The sequence below is a fragment of the Epinephelus moara genome, chromosome 23 (genome assembly GCF_006386435.1).
Source record: "Epinephelus moara isolate mb chromosome 23, YSFRI_EMoa_1.0, whole genome shotgun sequence".
NCBI classification, from domain to species: domain Eukaryota; kingdom Metazoa; phylum Chordata; class Actinopteri; order Perciformes; family Serranidae; genus Epinephelus; species Epinephelus moara.
This window is the reverse complement of record NC_065528.1, coordinates 9,352,042-9,371,691: the sequence shown is the minus strand read 5'-3', so window position 1 is coordinate 9,371,691 and position 19,650 is coordinate 9,352,042. Positions and strand designations below refer to the sequence as shown.

The 19,650-nt window shown below is 39.3% G+C and overlaps 2 protein-coding genes across 6 annotated transcripts; both read left to right on the top strand.

Moving 5' to 3' along the window:
• The first annotated feature begins 2,285 nt into the window (after positions 1-2,285).
• On the top strand, positions 2,286-11,860 carry golt1ba (golgi transport 1Ba). Of its 2 annotated transcripts, XM_050035901.1 has the most exons (6): positions 2,286-2,460; positions 3,247-3,338; positions 5,447-5,625; positions 5,840-5,921; positions 6,432-6,466; positions 8,918-11,860. In XM_050035901.1, the coding sequence occupies exons 1-5, from the start codon at positions 2,436-2,438 to the stop codon at positions 6,438-6,440; spliced, it is 387 nt and encodes a 128-aa protein (XP_049891858.1). In that variant the 5' UTR covers positions 2,286-2,435; the 3' UTR covers positions 6,441-6,466; positions 8,918-11,860. The 2 variants fall into 2 exon arrangements, with proteins under 2 accessions (XP_049891858.1, XP_049891857.1); XM_050035900.1 differs by lacking the exon at positions 6,432-6,466 and having other exon boundaries at positions 2,289-2,460.
• Positions 11,861-15,394: 3,534 nt separating this feature from the next.
• Positions 15,395-19,221, top strand: spx (spexin hormone). 4 transcript variants are annotated; one of them, XM_050036480.1, is made up of 6 exons: positions 15,395-15,507; positions 15,909-15,992; positions 16,154-16,211; positions 17,112-17,174; positions 17,348-17,434; positions 19,001-19,221. In XM_050036480.1, the coding sequence occupies exons 1-6, from the start codon at positions 15,502-15,504 to the stop codon at positions 19,060-19,062; spliced, it is 360 nt and encodes a 119-aa protein (XP_049892437.1). In that variant the 5' UTR covers positions 15,395-15,501; the 3' UTR covers positions 19,063-19,221. The 4 variants fall into 4 exon arrangements, with proteins under 4 accessions (XP_049892437.1, XP_049892436.1, XP_049892435.1 ...); XM_050036479.1 differs by having other exon boundaries at positions 18,998-19,221; XM_050036478.1 differs by having other exon boundaries at positions 17,348-17,488.
• Positions 19,222-19,650: the final 429 nt, after the last annotated feature.

Sequence of the window (19,650 nt, the reverse complement as noted above, 5' to 3'; positions counted from 1 at the left end):
GAGAAGAAGAAGATAGTTAGGGAATTTTAGCAAATTGCATAGACCATCTGTGACAAAATTGCTTACCACTTGCTTTCTTCACTAATATGTTCATCTAGGTGTCTACTAACATCTATCAATTTATGCAAACCCAAATCCTTGTGGAAAATTCTGGGGAGCCAATCAAAATCAGGGTGCTCAGAGGACCTGGGCAAAAAAATGGGAAAATAAACTTTTGCCAGTAATAGCTTGTGAGATGTCTATCTAGGGGTTTTTTGGGGTGCTGAATTGATTCCAGCCATTATTTATCAGAAAAAATCACTCCCTGATCACATAAAATGTATTCTATTGACATAATTAAACAGAATTGAACTCAGTGGAAACATTGTTTTATCAGTTTTCTAGTCAACCTTATTTATCAAACTCCGCAGCATCTCCCTCACTCATCTTGTCATTTGGCTGGTTAATGTTCTGGCAAATGTTGCCATGACAGTTGCCGCAAGCTGAGATACACCTGACTCCTTGCTTTTTACAGCAGCACCTGAGTGTGCTACAGTCGCCTGCACAGTTGCAGCTGACAGGAGGTAGTCTGGTGCAGTGGGGTCTGTTGAAGGAATCGGTGCATATCCTCGCTCAGTGAGTTGCCATCCATAGTCCAGGGCATCCAACGATAGACTTTGCAGCATGAGCCAGTCCCTAGTCTGGAGGTAAGCCCAGAGAGAGTGTTGTCCTGCAGCTCCTGTTGTCGGGGGGAGTTTCTCAGGTGTGATGCTCCCAGCAGCAGCTCGCTTGCTAAAGATGTCAAATCGTGAGTCTTCCAAGTATTTATGTGGTTTGCCATGTTGAACAAGGTGTGAATGTGAGCGTGAATGGTTGTCACTACGTGTCAGCCCTGTGATGGTCTGCCGTCCTGTCCAGGGTGTACCCTGCCTCTTGTCCAGTGTCAGGTGGGATAGGCAGCACATCCACAACCCCCAAGAGGATAAGCAGCTACGGAAAATGAATGAATGAATGATAGCCTATATATATATATAAAAAAAACAATACAGACAGAGAATTGTATAAGTCCCCAAAAGAGTCCCTAAAAAGTATCAGGAAAAGTCATCTCTGGTGCAATATGCAAAAAGAATCTGCTCAAAATTCATCCAAATTGCTTGTTTTACACAAACTTCCTGCAGTTACTACGTTCACTATTTTGATTGATTGTATAATTTGTCCTTTGCTCTGTAATGTTATTGTTATGCATTAAATAAAATATGAAATATGCATAGAATATGTCACTTATTTAGGGGTCATCAGTTGACTAATTGATAGAAAAGGGGTCCCTTAAGGAAATAGGTTGGAGACCGCTGATCTGAATGTATATATTTATTCAACATACAATGCACATAACTGTACATACTTATTATGTTTATTCTTATTCTTATCTTTATTCTATTGATGTATATATTGTAGTCAACATTATAGCATAATAAATATTCTATATTTCTGTGACATCATTTTATACAGTGTAATGTAGCACAATGCAGATATTTGTACATGTTTTACACATTAACAAACATATATATTTTATTCTCAATTTTATATGTACTAGTGTTAAACATTGTAGCATAATGCACATTTGTATATGTATTTATATCTTATTGTACTTTATTGCTTTATATCTACATAGTTCTATTTCATAGTCTTTTCCTACTTATAATTATCTATTCTTTACATTGGGGCGACTGCAATAAATCATAATTTCCCCTCCAGACTCAATAAAGTATTTCTGATTCTGATTCTATCTCAGTTCATTGTCTGTGGAGCAGTTCCACACTTGAAGACAACATAAATCTGAGTTTTAGCATTCTTGTTTATGGATTTGGGATATAGTTGTTTATATTTGTTTTTTGGATGGTCTCAGACCATAGGAACAACATTTATGAATTTAGAAAATGTGCGTAGTTCTCCTTTAATGCCATGTGAATTTGAAGTTTAGCAGCTCTTGCTCCAGCTCAGCTCTTTCCACGAATACTGATTGGATGTTTCTTGCTGACGAAATGCATCTAGGGAGTCGTAGTTAACATCAACCTCAAAGTTTTTATGTACACACACTTCTGGTTTCTTTTCTCAGAGAACTATGAGTTCTCAATCATTTCTCCTGCTGAGTTTCGTACTCATCCAAATAGTACAGTTGGAACTTCCAACTGTGAGTCACACAGGTCACATACCATTGTCCAAATTAGCTCACGATCCACTTCGCAACTCTGTGAAGAACGAAGGTGAAGTTGCCACGTTGAATGCGACACGGCGTTGTTCCGGAAGATGACATCGCGAGAAGGTGTGTTTCCGGAAGACGTGGCTGTTGCTGCAGTGGCAGCTGTCATCCAAATTGTTCCAGGAGGAGTACTTGAATGCCACAATAATATTTTTTCTGTTTCTGTTTAATCTTCACCCGTTTATTCGGCGTCAAGATGATTTCGTTAACGGACTCCCAAAGTAAGACTCTTTGTGTTTGAGCATCTCTGTGAGCTGCTGCTCTCTCTGTGACACCGGCTTTATCTCAGCTGCACCACTTGGTTAACTAGCAATTAGCATTCGTTGCTAGGAAAGTTAGCTTCGTTTTTTTTCTCATGGTGTGTCATAACGATAACCTGTGGCCCAGAAAGCTAATAGCTACCTCCTGCTACTATTTGTGCTGCTCCTGGCAAGCCTTTTACTTGTAAATAACATACGGCCATGTTTTAATTCCGCATTTGAAAAGCTGTGACTAGCTTCAAATACAGAGGGAACAACGGAGGTCCAAAGGAAGCTTCAGTGAAATTACTGTTTCAGTTTGAATGTGGTTCAACTTGAAATATTGACCTTTATTTGTTTACCTAACTGTTTTTCCATGTATGAACGGAGTACTTTGAGGTATTGTCAGGTTAAATACTGAAACCATTCAATTAAGTTGATCATTAACAAGTATGACATACAGGACAAAGTGTGCTGCATTCACCAGATATTTATCTACATGACAAACTGATTGTGGCCTTGGCTGTGAAACAGCTGGGGACCTGTTAAACCTTACATCATCGCCTATCTCTCTCTATAGCAGCTCTCTGTAACAATAAGTTTAGTTTGAATTGGCCACCCATAACAATACAAATCACACTTTCTAGGTGATTTCCACTTGTTCCTAAGAGTTGAACAGTCAGTGACATGCAAAGCAAACCTCTACACTTCAGTGGCTATCTCAGATGGAGTAATTAAATTTTACTGTGGTATGTGTGTGTCCTGCAGAGATTGGAATGGGATTAACAGGCTTCGGCGTGTTTTTCCTCTTCTTTGGGATGATCCTGTTCTTCGACAAAGCACTCCTGGCTATTGGGAATGTGAGTAATTCTGCTTCATTGAACTGTTATTATAAGTAATGTTGAGAAACATACAGATGCAGCTATCTTTCCTCCATAAGAGTTTGTGCTGACCCTGGAAAGCACTCTGTCCTCAAGTTATATATTATTAACATGAAGGTCCATCCTCTGCTTTTCACAAAAGAGGAGCAGTTTAACAGGTTTCACCTGGTTGATAGTGCTGATTAAGTCAGTTCAAGACAGTCTCAGCGCACTTGTAGAAACAGGTTTACAAACACTGTGTTTGTTGTACAGTAAAACCACCTGCATGAGTCCTTGATAGTATCAAAACTGGCTAACTGACATGTTCTTGAAATTTTGCTGCACAGCTTTCTCAACAACTCCTCTAGCTTTGCTGTTCTTCTGTTGTCTCTCACTGTTGGCATTGGGGGAGTCACAAGCGACAGATTAAAAACTGAAGCAGCAGATATCATAAGCTCTTACCTTGGTTAGACCTTCAAAATCACTGGCTCACACATTTCCTACAATGCAATTCCATATCATCTCTTTGTTAGCTCCTCCCTGCCATGTAAACTTGGCCTGCGCCTGTCATGGGCAGCCCATTCTGACATCTCTCCACTTAGTGCATGTATAGGTCCAGTTTGTGCATGTGTGTGTTCGGACCTGTGTGTAATTGACCACAGAGTGAAAAATTGAATTTCCCCTCGGGGATTAATAAAGTATATAAAATTAAAAAAAAAAAAAAAAATTAAAAAATGTCTTTAAACTCCACACCCCCTATTTCATAATTAATACTTTCTGTTTAATGCTGGGTACACCCTACATGAAAATCAGGATAGTTTTGGCCCCATTCCACCCTCCCGACAGTAGCCAGCAAAGCCTTGATTTTTTGATGGTGCTAAAGACCATGTTGTGAGTGTTGTTACAGCCCCCGATTTGCTCAGAAGTCCTTCTTGGCTGCATCGATTTCAAATTGTAAACACATTCAATATGTTTGCTGTTCAATATCCCTGTTGTGAGAGTGGAACCCCAAGGACAACCAGCAGTCCTGCAGGTGTCAGAGAATTTAATGCAATGTCAAATGGGATTCAACTCAGAATTTACTCACCTCCAACTTGGAGCTGTAACTTGTACAATCCATGTTCATGCTGTCTCCATTACTTTATTCAGATTTTTTTCTTTTGTCTTCCTGAATTTTTTTGTAAAAAGTAGTGCACATACTAACAGTTAGTTCTTCCTGCCTGACTTCTGCCATCTTGTTTGTTCTGAAGTCATATTTAATTGTGAGAAATTTGCAAGATTTCCAGTTTTGAGTCACCGGACTTTGGTTGTTAGTGAGTGTAAGTGTGTGGTGTGCTGTTTTGGCCAAATCATGGCTGTCGCACACACTATAGGAGCAGAATAGTCAAATTTATCATTACATTTCCAACATCTGTTAAGATTTGAAAAATCTTTTTATGTGGGCCAGTCTTAAGTCTGAAGTCCCCAAGCCAAAACTGAAATAACCCCAATGCCATCACTATGACATCATCTGGGTTATTTTCTCAGACGTGACAAAGCTCCTCCAGAGCAGCACAAGACAGTTTTCACAGGTTCTCACCCTATCTTGATATCAGTTGAGTGCCCCTTCACAGTAGTTATATATATATATTATTTAAGAATAGGTGGTGTATTCCTGCTAAATGTGATCTGCAAAATGTCAGTTGCCAAATACTGGCTATAAATAGATCAAATTTATTTTGACAACTGGGACATACCAAGAGGAGTCTCAGAAATGTGTCTCTAATATTGTTTCTTTGCTAGAATTGTTTCTTACATCGATGTGTCCTTATACCACATTTGTATAATATCCTATGGATTAGCACCCCACGTACTTCATGTAAAATTACAGAATTAAGGTAAACATTAATAACATTAAATTAAATTGTATCCCTAGTCCTACTATACCAGCACTAACCAATGCGTTATTGCAGTCTGATTGGATGCTGCATGCAAGGTGCAGCAGAGAAAGGGGCTAAAATTGAAATAGACTCCTCAGTCAGGATAAAGGAAAAGGTGGAGTTGTTCCTGCACTTTCAAAGGACAAATATTGGACCAAATTTGACACACACCCCCCTCTTACACTGTAGATCCTGTTTGTTGCTGGACTTGCCTTCGTCATTGGGCTGGAGAGGACCTTCCGTTTCTTCTTCCAGAAGCACAAGATGAAAGCCACCAGTTTCTTCCTGGGAGGTGTGTTTGTGGTGCTGATTGGCTGGCCCATCATTGGAGTTGTGCTGGAGGTCTACGGCTTTTTCCTCTTGTTTAGGTAAGGGTAAAGAAACTCTGAATAATAATAAACTACTGTACTTTCTGGACATCATTCTTATTTTACAAGATCCAAATCATTTATACATGTTTAGATGTTATTATTTTTTCATAAATTGTCGTCCTCTGTTTAGTGCAGTTCTCTTTATTTGGACTCTGACTTCACTGTCTTTGTCTTTTCTCCTCCCTTTCTCTTTCACTCTCATCCTATCCAGGGGTTTCTTCCCAGTTGTAGTGGGCTTTATCAGAAGAATACCTGTCCTTGGCTCCATCCTAAACCTGCCCTTCATCAGTGCAGTATGTATTACCCAGCACTGCAGCGATCCTGCAGCTCTGCTTCGTCCACACGCAGCATGGCTTTTTCTTGTTTATTAATCACTCTGTTCAAACACCGCAGCTACAACAGATTAACCAAACTGCCCCGATCCAGTGACAGCTCAGCTCCTGCACATTACAGCTGGCTGAAACTGTCAGTTTGTCTGGGTTAGTAAACCACTGGGAAACTACCTGCAAATCTAGTCAGAGATTAATTCAGTGATCACAAGATCTGAGTATACATGGCAAGAATGTTGTGGTATATCAACATCAAAAAGGTAGTTTCAGAAATGAAGTGATATGAGGGTCATCTGGCCTTTAACCCCAGTCTCATGAGGTCCCCAGTGGGGGCTGGTACCCATTTACATCTAGAGCTATGAGTTAGCAGACACATAGTTAGTGTTGTGGCTAGTGGACATGCTCCTTCCATGCTGTTGTGTGCGAAGCTTTGTTTTGAGGTGAATGTCTCTCTGTCTTTGTTTTTTATTAAAGCCTTCGTAAGGCTCTGAGGACAATCAGCAGTCGTGGTCAGTCACTGCCGATTTTCCCTTGCATGCTAACATATTTAATACGCTTTACAGTATCTAGTAAACAATTACCTCATGATTAACGGGGAAATATATACTTTGGTTAGAGATCTGCTAATCCTTTTTTTTTTTAAGAATAAACCTTAATGTTCATTTGACTTTAAAGGCACACACCGTAGGTAAAGCAAGATTCAAAGGCAACTACAAAGTCCAGGTTATTTATTTAATGGTACTTTCAACATTTTCTGCAGCCTTTTCTGAACTATTATTGAGAATATGTGCATGGGAAGTAAATGTTGCACAGAAAAATCTATCTCTTCAGCCTCGCAAAATGGGTCCTGCAGGAAGGGTGATGGCATAGTGACTGTTAGCAGGGGAAGTTTGTGATCTGCTATAGCTGGCAAGCAAACTGGTAACATAGATAAACATAGCAAAACTTTGTGCTATAGACGCCTCATTGGCTGCTGGATCATACGTCAACTTTTCCGACACATTGGACAAGACAAGATAAATGCCTGCATCTGCTTCTCCCCCCCCCCATCGACGATTTGACTGCAGATTCCGTCAATGAATGAAATCACTCTGATTGGCAGTTCACCTCACGCACAAGAACAGAAACAGAATTGACGAAAGTAAACACACAGGCGAAGTCAAGAGGGAGTGAGGTTGAAACAAACTTGTTACATAAAGTAATATATGTAATGTGGGTTCAGATTGTTTCCCGTCCCCCAGCCAGCATGATCCTGGGAAAATAAAGGCTTGCTAGCATTAACATGCTAGCTATGCTGGGGGCAGCCAGAAACAAATAGCTATGATCCATTTTCCGTTTAATTATCTAAACAGTGGTGGCCTTTCGAAAATGAGCAGTGTTTTAAGTTTCTATGCTCTGGAATGATCAAGGAGTTTGTAAGTACATAGTGCTAGCTAGCTAGCTAGCTAGCACTATGTACTTCCGCATTAAGTTATATTATATAGGGATGTCTCCAAAAGTATTAACCAAGGAAAATAAGCCAAATCCGTGCTTGACAAGCTTGAGTTTTTATAGCCTCTTATAACGATGAATTATTTTCCACCCCGTAAGTAATTGAGTTCATGTAAGCCTATCACACAGAGTCAAAAGTTATTTTTTCACCTCTCTGTATGAATTACAGATGTATTCTTACATATTTTTCTTTAATACATGGGTCTGCCACCCAACAAAAGACTTATTTCCACCAACTCTGTATCCTTTGTAACACTTTTCAAAATAAAAACCCATAAATCAAACCCACAGCCAGTGTCGTTAATAAGAAAACCTTGTAATAACAGCTTGCGTAGTCAGTAATGGTCAGTTTTTAGTAAAATTCCCGAGTCAGGCCTTGTGGGTTTTAGCGTTTGGTAAATTCACAAAGTTAAACTCACATATAAAGCTGCGTGCATCGTTATTTCACCTCTGTCAGCAAATCCATTAAACACCGTTTTCCCTCGAAAAGAATTAGCTTTACTCCAGTTTTCTATTCTAAATACTCGGGGTGGGAATGAGCAGAGGCCCCATGATAGGATGTTTTCACGATACTTTATAAATGCTGATTTTAAATGCTTTGTGATGTGCTGAGTATTGTAATTACATACATTGCAATTATTGCCTTTTTTCAACTGCAAATTATGTACCTAAAGCAAAACTTTGTCAACATCTGTTTTATTAAATAAGATAAAGTTTTCAGTCTGTTCGTATTTCAGTCATTTTTTGCAGTAAAGTGGACTGAAGCTATTGATTTTATTATTCTGGTAGGTGCTCTTCTGCAGTGGTACAATGGCACCAGGCTGAAGACTTAGCGCCACCTGTTGCTTATCTTGATGAACCAACTCCTAATTTTCACTTAACAGTAGTGGATGGAAAAGTACATAAATTTTCATTTTCTTTCACCGATTTATTGAACATTGTGATACATATGGATGGAACCCCAACTAAAGTCATTAGGCTTATATGTGAAGTTTAGTTTGTTGTTTTATGAGATATTATCAAAATGAATGAATCAAATTCTTGTGTTCTTTAAATTATAACCTGTTGAATGATTCTTCACAATTAAAACAGAACTCAACCTATGCACAAATTTGCACATTTTCAATGAAAATTTCATTTCCAAACTGTAATAAGAATACAACCAAAAGTGACAGAGTAATTCTGTTTGTCCCGTTCACCTGTGGTGTGTCCCCTTAAGTCATGCATGCTTGCCATTATAATATGCTTCAGGATAGCGGGCAGAAAATGCAGTCCAGTCATCGGATTAATCCACACTAACACTTTGCATCTCATCAAAAGCTCACAAGTGTGTGTGTGTGTGTATGTGTGTGCGTGTGTGTGTGTGTGTGTGTGTGTGTGTGTGTGTGTGTCAGATCATGCTTTATACATGGGAGAAGCTGAAAATCAATCAACTGCCTCTTAACATGATTTTTTCTCTTTTCTTTCAGTACGTGGATCAAGCGGGCGAGAGCAACACCATGGTATAACAGTGACTCTTTGTACCCAGAGAAGGCTGTTTGAGTACAGCAGGTTTTATAGAGCAACACAGTCTCCCATTGGGCTGATTTAAAGCCGCTAAGGTTATACGTTCAGATTCCTCCCCTCCTCCAGCAGGCAAAGACTGCTTTCTGTCTGTCTGCAATTTCACTGGTCAGTGCTACCAATCAAAGGTTCATCGGAGCGTCGCACCACCAGTCTCTTACTAAAGGGTGGAGTCACTAAGGTCACTACAATAAATATTTCAAATGCTATTGATCCCTTCGCCATTGAGTGCATCTGGCATGAAAATGGAGGATGGAAGACTCCCTCAGAGCACCATCGACTCTGTCTACGTGACTTTCTTACTCTGTGGAACAAACAGACAAAACCACTGACCCTCCACAAGGATGAGAAGTGGACCGACAGCCTGTCATGTTGCCATATTTCTGTGCCTGTGCTTTAACTTTATTTGGACAAAAGCTTAAGTCCAGCATTTTGTCTCTTTGCAGTTATTCTGTGACACTTTGTTCATTTTTTGTGGCTATTGTAATATTTTCCCTTTATTACATGTTATTTCTGTTCACAGTTGGCTAATGAGTACTTCAGTATAAATTATTTTTTAAGTGATCTGTGCTTTACTTAATCTATGGTGAGGTGCTATGAGGTCATACTAGTATTTGTCACTAATGTTATTACTGCTGTTAAAGGGACAGTTCGCCCCCAAATCAAAAATACATATTTTTCCTCTTACCTGTAGTGCTGTTTATCAGTCTAGTGTGTTTTGGTGTGAGTTGCCGAGTGTTGGAGATAACTGGTGTAGAGATGTCTGCCTTCTCTCTAATATAATGAAACTAGATGGCACTCGGCTTGTGGTGCTCAAAGAGCCAAAAAATAAATAAATTCAAAAACGATGTCTCTTTCCAGAAATCATGACCTGGTTACTCAGGATAATCTGCAGACCTTGTTGTGAGCAGTTTCATGTAGGAACTATTTTCTTTCTAACAACCTACACCTGCCAACGGCATCACTGCATAGAAGAAAGCGTGCATCTACCGCTAGCACACCTAGCACTGCTGAGGTAGTTAACTTTACAGTTCACCTGAGGAGAACGCTATTAATGTTTACATCTTGTGCTGTCACAAGCATGAGCCTCCAGTCCATGACTAGTAATACGGTTGGCAGGTGTTCGGTAGCGAGGAAATAGTTCCTACATGAAACTGCTCACAACCAGGTCTGTGGATTATTATGAGTAACCACATCATGATTTCTGGAAAGAAACATTGCTGTTGAGTTTTTCAATTGTATTTTTTTGGTGCTTTGAGCACCACAAGCTACATTCTGGGTCCTCAACCCTAGGGGGTCCTCAGACTTACTGTAGGGGGGCTGCCAAATTATTGTTTAAGTTTTAATTTAGTTTATTTTTTAATTAAAATATGCCTGAAAATACACATGAATGTGGGTCAAATATATTACCTAGGATAAATTAGCCTATTAATAAAAAACATTTAATTTACAGTACAGAGCATTAATGACAGGCTAACTGTAAACCATGAATCTTGTGCAATCATGTTAGCTAGCTAACGCTAAGTCACTGTGTGGCACCTGTCCATACAGCGATGTGAACTACTAAGCTAACGGTTCTTGTGAGCCACAGTGGATTGTTTTGTAACTTTCTGAACAAAAGACTCAAACAGACATACCTCCACCTCAGACACCAGCGAAAAACCCTTGTTGTTGAAGACCACTGATCTGGATAAATAAAAAGGAATACAGGAAGGAGGGAAAATATGAAGGCCTAGTTTGGATTTTGGGGTGAACTGTCCCTTTAACAACTGGTCAAATCAGAAAGTGACAACACCTAATTCACAATGACACATGGACGGGGAAGTTTGTTCAGGTGGTGCTAGAAGCTTGGTAATTTATTGACCACTCATAACGCCACCTCGAACAGTGTTGTAGTTGGTGAGCTAACACACTAGCCAGCCGGAAACATGCTAGCGCTAGTCGGTCACAAAAGCTCTCCAAGCTAGCTGGTTTGCTGTTAGTAGCAAGCTAGGTAGCTTAGTTGTGAAATACTCAAGGTTCAGTTTATTCAATACATGTTTGTACCATCCTGTCTCTCAACCTTTCTGGTGCAACAAGAAGTTTCCCACACAAGCACTTAAACAAATCACCAAAAGAACATTTTTCAAAATGTAATGCTAATTGTAATGGATTGTTTGAGCAGCATGGTTGAGTTCTCTGCAAGCTGATTTTCATAGCTTACTGAAATGAACCGGTGTCTGCCTGTGAGGTAGAAAACTAGATATACTGTGGAAAATGGTTGGCAATATAAAGTGTACACCTTTTGTTATTAAAGGGTATTATTGCTTTATTTCAATGTGGGTCCTATTAAAGCCAAAACTATGAAAAAAAGAGCCAAATTGTAAAAAACAAAAAAATGTATGGACTAAAACATGTTAAATACTGGTATGGCCCTGATTTCTCACTTAAAGAATGTATTATTTACTCAGAAATATTACTTAAGTGGTTTAGAGCAGTCTGTCCAGTTTTTGTGTAAAAGTCTTTTTAAACCTGAGAACTTTCACTCTGAAGCAGCTTCACGTTCTTGTGGACTTACAGACCCTTTATATCTAAATGAGCATTAGTTTTATAAGATCATACCACTTAGAGAATCCCTCTGTGTCCTTAAACTCTGTTGAGCTTTAATGTTCAAAGTCTCCTTTTTTTCCTTTGAGAGAGAGTTCTTCAGAAGTTCGTCAATCGGCCACCACAACCCAGGAACTGAAAAAATGAACTCTTCAGCTGTGGGTTTTTTCTGTTTAGGGTATCCAGAAAATTGAAGTGACCTGTGAAATGACAATGTTTTGCTGTATGGCACTTTTGTAAATAAACTATGGAAGTTAGCTTTGTATCTGCCATCCATATTGTTTCTGTTCATTTCTTCCTGTCTTGCCATTGACTCTTTACATTCAGTGTAAATCAGATTTCTCAACATTCACAAATATAGATATACACAGTATATATTTGCATATTGTCTGAGCAGTTTTAGAGTAACCGTTCAAAACTAAACTGAAAAAGTAAAGAACAGATGTAGGTGATGTGAGCCAATCAGTCAGTCAGCCCATCCGGCACTTTGGCGCCAGATATAGAGGACAAAAAAAAAACCTGAATAAGTACGTATAAATACACTGCTCAACAAATTATGAACGAATTATTCCAAATTGGAATTTTTTTACTGATGTACATTGTATAAGTCATTGAGAACAAATTTACGTGACAATGGTAAACGGAAACCACAATCATCAACCCACTGAGGGCTGGATTCAAAATCACACCGAAAATCAAAGTAAAAAATTGAAATCACAGGCCGATCCAACTTGTATCAGTTTTATCACGGCAACTTATAATGTGACTCAGTAGTGTGCATGACCCCCGCATGCCTGTATGTACTCCTAACAATGTCTGGGTATGCTCCTGATGAGTTGGCAGATGGCGTCCTGGGGGATGTCCTCCCAGACCTGGATGAGGGCGTCAGTGAGCTCCACTGCACCAGCGTAAGGTCTTACAATCGCCATGCCGATTTCATCCCAGTACCTAACAGCAGTCAGAGTATTGTTGGCTATGACATGGAGGTCTGTGTGACCCTCCAAGGATATGCCTCCCCAGACCATCACTAACCCACTGCCAAATCAGTCATGCTGGATGATGTTACAGGCAGCATAATGCTCACCACCGCATCTCCAGAGTCTTTCACTCCTGTCACATGTGCTCAGTGTGAACCTGCTCTCATCTTGAAGAGAACGGTGCACCAAAGGCGAACCTACCAATTCTGGTGTTCTCTGGTGAATGCCAATCGAGCTGCATGGTGCTGGGCGGTGAGCACAGGTCCCACTAGAGGACATCGGGCCCTCATGCCACCCTCATAGAGTCTGTTTCTGACAGTTTGGTCAGAAACATGCACACTAGTAGCCTGCTGGAGGTCATTTTGTAGGGCTCTGGCAGTGCTCCTCCTGTTCCTCCTCACACAAAGGAGCAGATAGCGGTCCTGCTGCTAGGTCGATGCCCTTCTATGGCCCTGTCCAGCTCTCCCCGTGTAGCAGCTGGTCTCCTGGTATCTCCTCCATGCTCTTGTACTGGGAGACACAGCAAACCTTCTTGTGACTGCATGTATGTATGTGCCATCCTGGAGGAGCTGGACTACCTGTGCAACCTGTTTGGGCTGCAGGTACCGCCTCATGCTACAAGGACACTAGAACACAAAACTAGAGAAAAATCAGTCAGGAAAGATAAGGAGAGAGCAACTGTCTGTGGCCACTGCATACAAAACCATTCCCTTTTGATGACTGTCTTGTTTTTGCCTCGCCGTTGCATCTGTTTTCACGTTCATTTGCACCAAAGCAGGTGAAACTGATTCACTATCACTTGTGCTTCCTAAATGGACAGAGTGATATCCCTGAAGTTGAACTGACTCGGCGTTATACAGTGCTGTCACAATTTAGTGTTCCATTAATTTTTTGAGTAGTATACATACTGAATTTGTGTGAAAATCATGTAAATCAACAACAAAAGAGAAAATGATAGAATGTCTTTTTAAAAAATTCTGTTCATACCTCCAGTAGAGGAGAAGGAGAATCCACGTCAAGGAGCACTGAAGCTGTTCTGGAGGCTTGCAGTGGAACACTACATCACTAACACACTTAATATTGATTTTTCCATTCATTTGTCACTCATCCATATCTTGAAAGTACCAGCCAGTTGCTATTTGTATTTATGTTTAGGTACTCCACGGGACAAACTCTAAAATCTAACCAAAAAAACCCCAGAAGAATCTGACTATCTCAAAATCTAATAGTCAAATTGGTCTAAAATTTACTGGACATATTTTTTACTGGACAGAGAGCATATAAATTTTGAATTTTGCTATGACTCTCTCTGGAGAATCTTAGTTATTAATTCTGGTAATCCAATGGCCTTTTTAATATCAGCAGCAGCTATGGTCGGAGGCATTTTGTTTGTGGGTTGTCTGTCAGTCCATCCATGCATTCCATTCTCGTGAATGCGGTATTTCAAGAGTGCCTTGAGGGAATTTCCTCAAATTTGGCACAAACATCCACTTGGACTAAAGGATGAACCAATTAGTGTTTGGTGATCAAGGGTCAAGATCACTGTGACCTTGTCCCAATCCCCTTCTTGTGAGCATGATGTCTCAATAATGCCTTGAGGGAATTTCCTCAAGTTTGCACAAACTTCCACTGGAACTCGAGGACTGATTAGCTTTTGATGGCTGAGGTCAAGGTCAATGTAACCTCACAAAACATGTTTTGACCAAAAATCAAGAATTCAAAATTTAATAATTTGGTAATCCAATAGCCTTTTTTTTATGCCAGCTACATCCATGGACACAGGCATCCATCCATACATTCCATTCACAAGAACATGATATTTTAGGAACGCCTTCGGGGAACTTCCTCAAATTGGCACAAATGCCCACGTGGACTTTGTGATGAATTGTTTGATGTTCAAAGGTCACTGACATTTGGTCAGATACTGAATTGGTGACATTAATCTTGGGTGTCCATCTTGAAACTGTGCTGACTGTATAGATGATTAGATGATCGTAAGATGTATGTGAAGTATTCACATTTTAGAATTTGTAGCATCTCTGCAGTAACATCCATATTTGACACATTGTCTACAGTCATATGAGTCTAGACAGACATTACTGTAAACTGTTACTGCAAGTTAACTTATTTGTATAGGTATACAATCATGAGGCGGTAATTCTAGTTTGATAAAGAAATGTGGCTTGTGTATGACAATATAATAAACTAATAAACACTATACATGTTGAGGTAATTCTTCAGTGGGGCAGCAGTGGTAGGCAAACTTGGACTCATGACCTCAGTATTTCTAAAAGTAGCAATCTTCCTGCCTCAGTGTCCGGGGAAGGGGTGGGGGTGCTGCCCTGACAGTTAATGGTATTACTTAGACTGTCTGACATCACTGACAGGAAAATTCAGTGCTCCCAGTCTCACTCACTCATGGATAATTACATTCATAATTGGAAGTGTGGCCTTTTGATTCATAAAATCCAGCTCTCATTCCTTCTCGTCATGCTCCAGTGAGCAAGGTGCAAACATATCAATACTCCCACGGAGGGGGACATATTACCTCTCATATCGACTGTGACAACATCCCCCAGAGCCCATCCACATTTAACAACAATGACCTGCAGCACCAACATGTGTAATTTTGAAAAACTACATCGAGGGAGCTGAATGTGCTTATGGCAGCAGGTTTAATTCAGAAGTATTTACAGGCCAGCTCTCAATGGAAGGAGCTGAATCGATCGATGGATCCGTTCATTCACTCCCCTCACCGCCCCCGATTCAACAAATTGGCGTGACCTATCGCTGCTGGCGTGGTGAAGGAGCGCAGAGCACGGAGGCTTCCCCATCCCGGAGGATATAAATACAGGGAGAGGGAACACCGCCAGCAAGCATCCTCAACTCTCTCATCCTCTCTGCTGGACATCAGGAGCTCCGACACCATGAAAGTAAGTACAGTGTAGAGATGTGGAGAATATAGTGAGATGCGTTTTTCTCCTACACTTTATTGGAGAAAATAAGCTTAATAATATTTTAATTAAAATGCTTTCTAAAAAATCGACAATTCTTTGAAACGAAAGAAAGCTTTTCTGGCATTTCACGCACCATTGGACTGCTGCTGATAAAATAAATAATAAAACATGGTTCGTATCTACATATATCAGTTATACTATCTTGCACTCAATTTTCAAAGTTACTAAATGAATTCAATGTTTGGTTAAACTTCTTCTAATGCGCGTACCCCGTGCGTAAATTACGCTCCAAAAACGCACATGCCCGATTAAATCTTTCTCTGAGAAGGACGCTGCTGTGTTACAAGTTTCTTCCCATTTGCCTTTATCTCCAACAGGGTTTGAAGGCCGTCACATCAACTTATGTGCTCAGCCTGTTACTGCTGGCATCACTTATCTCGCAGTCGTGGAGCGCACCGAAGGTAAAACTATTTTCTTTTTTATTAAACTCTCGACAGTGATGTTTTCACTTAATAACTGGAGGAAGAGAGCTCCAAATATGAAATGCGATTGCAAGATTACAGAAGGGCAGGGTTACAAGCATTACATGTATGCAGCTTTAAGATTTGTTTCTTTATTAAAGGGCTCTTTCCAACGGAGAAACTGGACGCCGCAGGCTATGCTGTACCTCAAGGGCACTCGTATGTATCTACCTAATGATCCCATGTCTGTATGCAGACTCAAAGTGTTCAATTTTTAGAAGATTTTTTTTAAAAAATATGATTAAAGACAGACGCACTATGTAATGCAGTTTTTCCGCAGTCAGTTTTAATTCATAATGCGTCCTTGGGAACCCTTCATCCAGTCAAGACAAGCAATTCAAAGTTTGTGACTTTGAGAATTTTTTTTTTTTTTAAAAACGATCTTTGTGAAATAAGAGCTGCCGTTAATTGATAAAACCACTCTTTTATTATGAAAAGAATGAACTGATTTTGAAACACCTTTTGGATTTTTTACAGTGTCATGTGTCAGCCCAGTTGCCAGAATAAGTCTTGGCATTGTACATTTCTGCAAACAACAGATTTGTTACATTTGCATGTTATTATGTAGTTTTGAAGTGTTATGTTTCAACAATGCTGTGGGTAATGTGTGGTTAGGTTTTGGCACAAAAACAACTTGGTTATGGTTAGGAAAAGATCATGTTTTGGCCTAAAATACCTGATATTGGTGGCACAACCCCTGTTGGAAAAGCAGCAATGTATTTTAAAACCAACAACTGCTTTTTGTGCCGAAAAAGCCTACTGGAAAAACAGTGATGGATCACTTAAAATACTGCTGGAAACACAGTGGCAGGACGCCACCAAACTCCCATGCTTGGTGCCTTAAAAGCAACTGGAAACAGCAATGATTCACTAAAATACAACAGTTATGTAGTTTGTTGGTCTTGAAACATTTTCCTCTGGCCTCTGGGCTGCATGTTTATTTCACATAATCTATATGCTTATTGATATTATTATTTACTTCATTATATCTAATGTACTTATTTAAGAGCACTCTAGAAGAAAGATGAATGCATCTTTTTATTTTATTTTTTCTCCCAGAGGGACGAAGGTTCATCTCAGAGGACCGAAAAGAAGGAGATGTCTATGACACATTACACTTAGGTACATGAACATTACACTAAATTCTTTGTGTAGTTCAGAACACACTTTGTTAACCGTCTTTATTTTATTGGAGAAATTTCCCCAAGAGCTTCCTAAAACAGTCTTGAAGCTGGAATCACCTTTGGCACATAAAGCAGACAGATAATCTGTATCTGGTGTTTGTTCCCTGACAGAGACCCGCAGTCAGAACACAGAGAAGCTCAGCGTGGACCAGGCAGCCACCGTCCTGCTTAACTTCCTGCAGCAGGCCAGAGAGGGAGGTGAGAGCAGCATCTGCACCAGCTGCCACACAGCAACTATATCTACACATGCAGGTTGACACAGTTGGTAACTTTGATTTAAAAAAAGAGCTGTTTGTCATATTAGGTGAAACTGTCATTATATCCTGACAGTAGTTCATGAGACGGATAATCTGGAAAAAAAATCAGGTTCCTTTGCCTCCACATAGTGCTCCTGATGGCACCTGTAAGAATCCACAACACGTGAAAGGCTGACGGGCTGTATTTGGTTATGACTGGATTTCTAACCAACATGGCAGCCAGGTCACAAACTGTCTTATTTTACAGCTAAACAGTACACTAAAATATGTTTCTGAAAACTTTTTAGGCGAGAAATAGGCAATGCGGTAACAAAATATTGATCATATTTGATCAGCGCTGCCTAGTTTGACAATTTGACCGCAGTTCACTAGCAGTGATTGTCATGATTGAAAGCTGCGTTAGAGACTCCTCAGCTCTGACTGTTTGTTTTTTTTTTCACATATTATCCGTCTCATGTAGCACTATTAGGATATAGTGACAGTTTCACCAAATATGACACTTTTTAAAACATAAAAGTTGCCTACCATAGCTTTAAGAGCTGAGGTTTGGTTTCAGTAGTGCGGGAGGACAGTTAAGCCAATATATTTCTCTCAAAAGCAAATAGCAGAGTATGACCAAAATGATTGCAATGATAATAGAAAAAAAAGGCCAGAAAGGAAACCAATTTAATTCGTGTGAATTTCTGTATTATTAAGACCGACTTTAAATGACACCCAATTTTATTTGTGGATAATATTGTATTGGTAACTTTTTGAAAAAAACACATTGTTAACTTTGATGTTTATATTTCATAAATCAAAATTTAGATTGATTTTTAACCCCCCAAAAAAGTATAAGAGGTGACAGTGCTTTCGTCACTCCTCAGTAATTCAGTACTGGACAGCATCCAGCATCAGAGGATATGGGCAGCCTGTATGTAGTCTGTTAGGTGAAACCCAAAGCAAAAAAGTCAACAAATGTTTTCTGTTGCTTATAAAGTTTATTGCTTTGAGCGCACAGAAAAACTGAAGGTCACCCAGATGAGTGTATCACCATTTTTATAAAATCAGAGCTTTTGTTCTGGATTATGACAGCTGGACAGACAAAGAACAATGTTTACAGAGATTTTAGTGAGTTAATCAAACAAACTGGAAATGTAAAACAATAGGATTTCAAGTTCATCATTTTTGTGACATTTAAATTTTTTAAACACGAGTATGTTACTGTCCTTTCTCTGAACACCTACTTAGAAATCCAATGTAAGGGTCTTTCCAATACTTTCAAGGTCATTTATTTATGAAATTCAAGGAAACTGGGGTAAAAAAGAAAACTGCATGTTATGGTCATGAAATTTCTTTCTTTTTTTTTTGTTTTTGTTTTTTAAAAAAAGGGACAAATGAGTAGTGAAAAACTTTTGAGGGCATTCAAGGCATCCAGATGAGTGATTGTGTCATTTGCTCTTTCTTTGACTCAAACCTTATATATTTGAATTCTATAAATTAATGGTCATTTTCTCTTATTTAGCAGATGAAAACCCAGATGAAGTGTATTTCCAGGAGCTGCCGGTGTGGAAGAGAGAATACTTCTGACCGTCTTTCATACATTTTTAAAGCTGCCAGACAACAGTCTTTGTTTTCAGTCGAAGGTGTTCAGCTCTGTGAGAAGAAAAACAGCTGTTTTGTAAATACGAATTCTCTGACTATGTTTGAAATGTAATGTTTTAATAAAAAGAGTTTGAATTCATAGCACTACTGGTTTAAGATTGACTGAGTTTTGTAAAGTTCCTTGACAAAATATTGAGGGTTCTACTATTGTGATTACAAAGTAGAACACATACAGCATTTATGATGGCATATCAATTACAATGCATACAAATTAATCAAAATTTTGTAATATAGCCATGTAAATGACAAATGTAACCAAAGAGAGTTGGTGTTTTTTTTTTTTTTTTGTTTGTTTGTTTTAGATGATTTCTTTTTTTTTTTTAGTGTACATACACTATTTTTTGGTGGGGAATTATCTCTGAGAATGATTCTCTCTTTTTTTTTTTAAGTAACAGGATAGAACATAAGGGAAAGAGACGTTACATGTACAATTACATCTGTCCATAAATATGATACACTGTATGGCCAAAAGTACATGCACCCCAAGAAGAGGGGGTAGATCACACATGCGCA

Coding starts and splice junctions, on each gene's coding strand:
- golt1ba (XM_050035900.1), top strand. CDS start 2,436: ATGATTTCGTTAACGGACTCCCAAA. Junction 2,461..3,246: donor TTCGTTAACGGACTCCCAAA/GTAAGACTCTTT, acceptor TGTGTCCTGCAG/AGATTGGAATGGGATTAACA. Junction 5,626..5,839: donor GGCTTTTTCCTCTTGTTTAG/GTAAGGGTAAAG, acceptor CATCCTATCCAG/GGGTTTCTTCCCAGTTGTAG.
- spx (XM_050036476.1), top strand. Junction 16,212..17,111: donor GCTGTACCTCAAGGGCACTC/GTATGTATCTAC, acceptor TTTTTCTCCCAG/AGGGACGAAGGTTCATCTCA. Junction 17,489..18,997: donor AACTATATCTACACATGCAG/GTTGACACAGTT, acceptor TCTCTTATTTAG/CAGATGAAAACCCAGATGAA.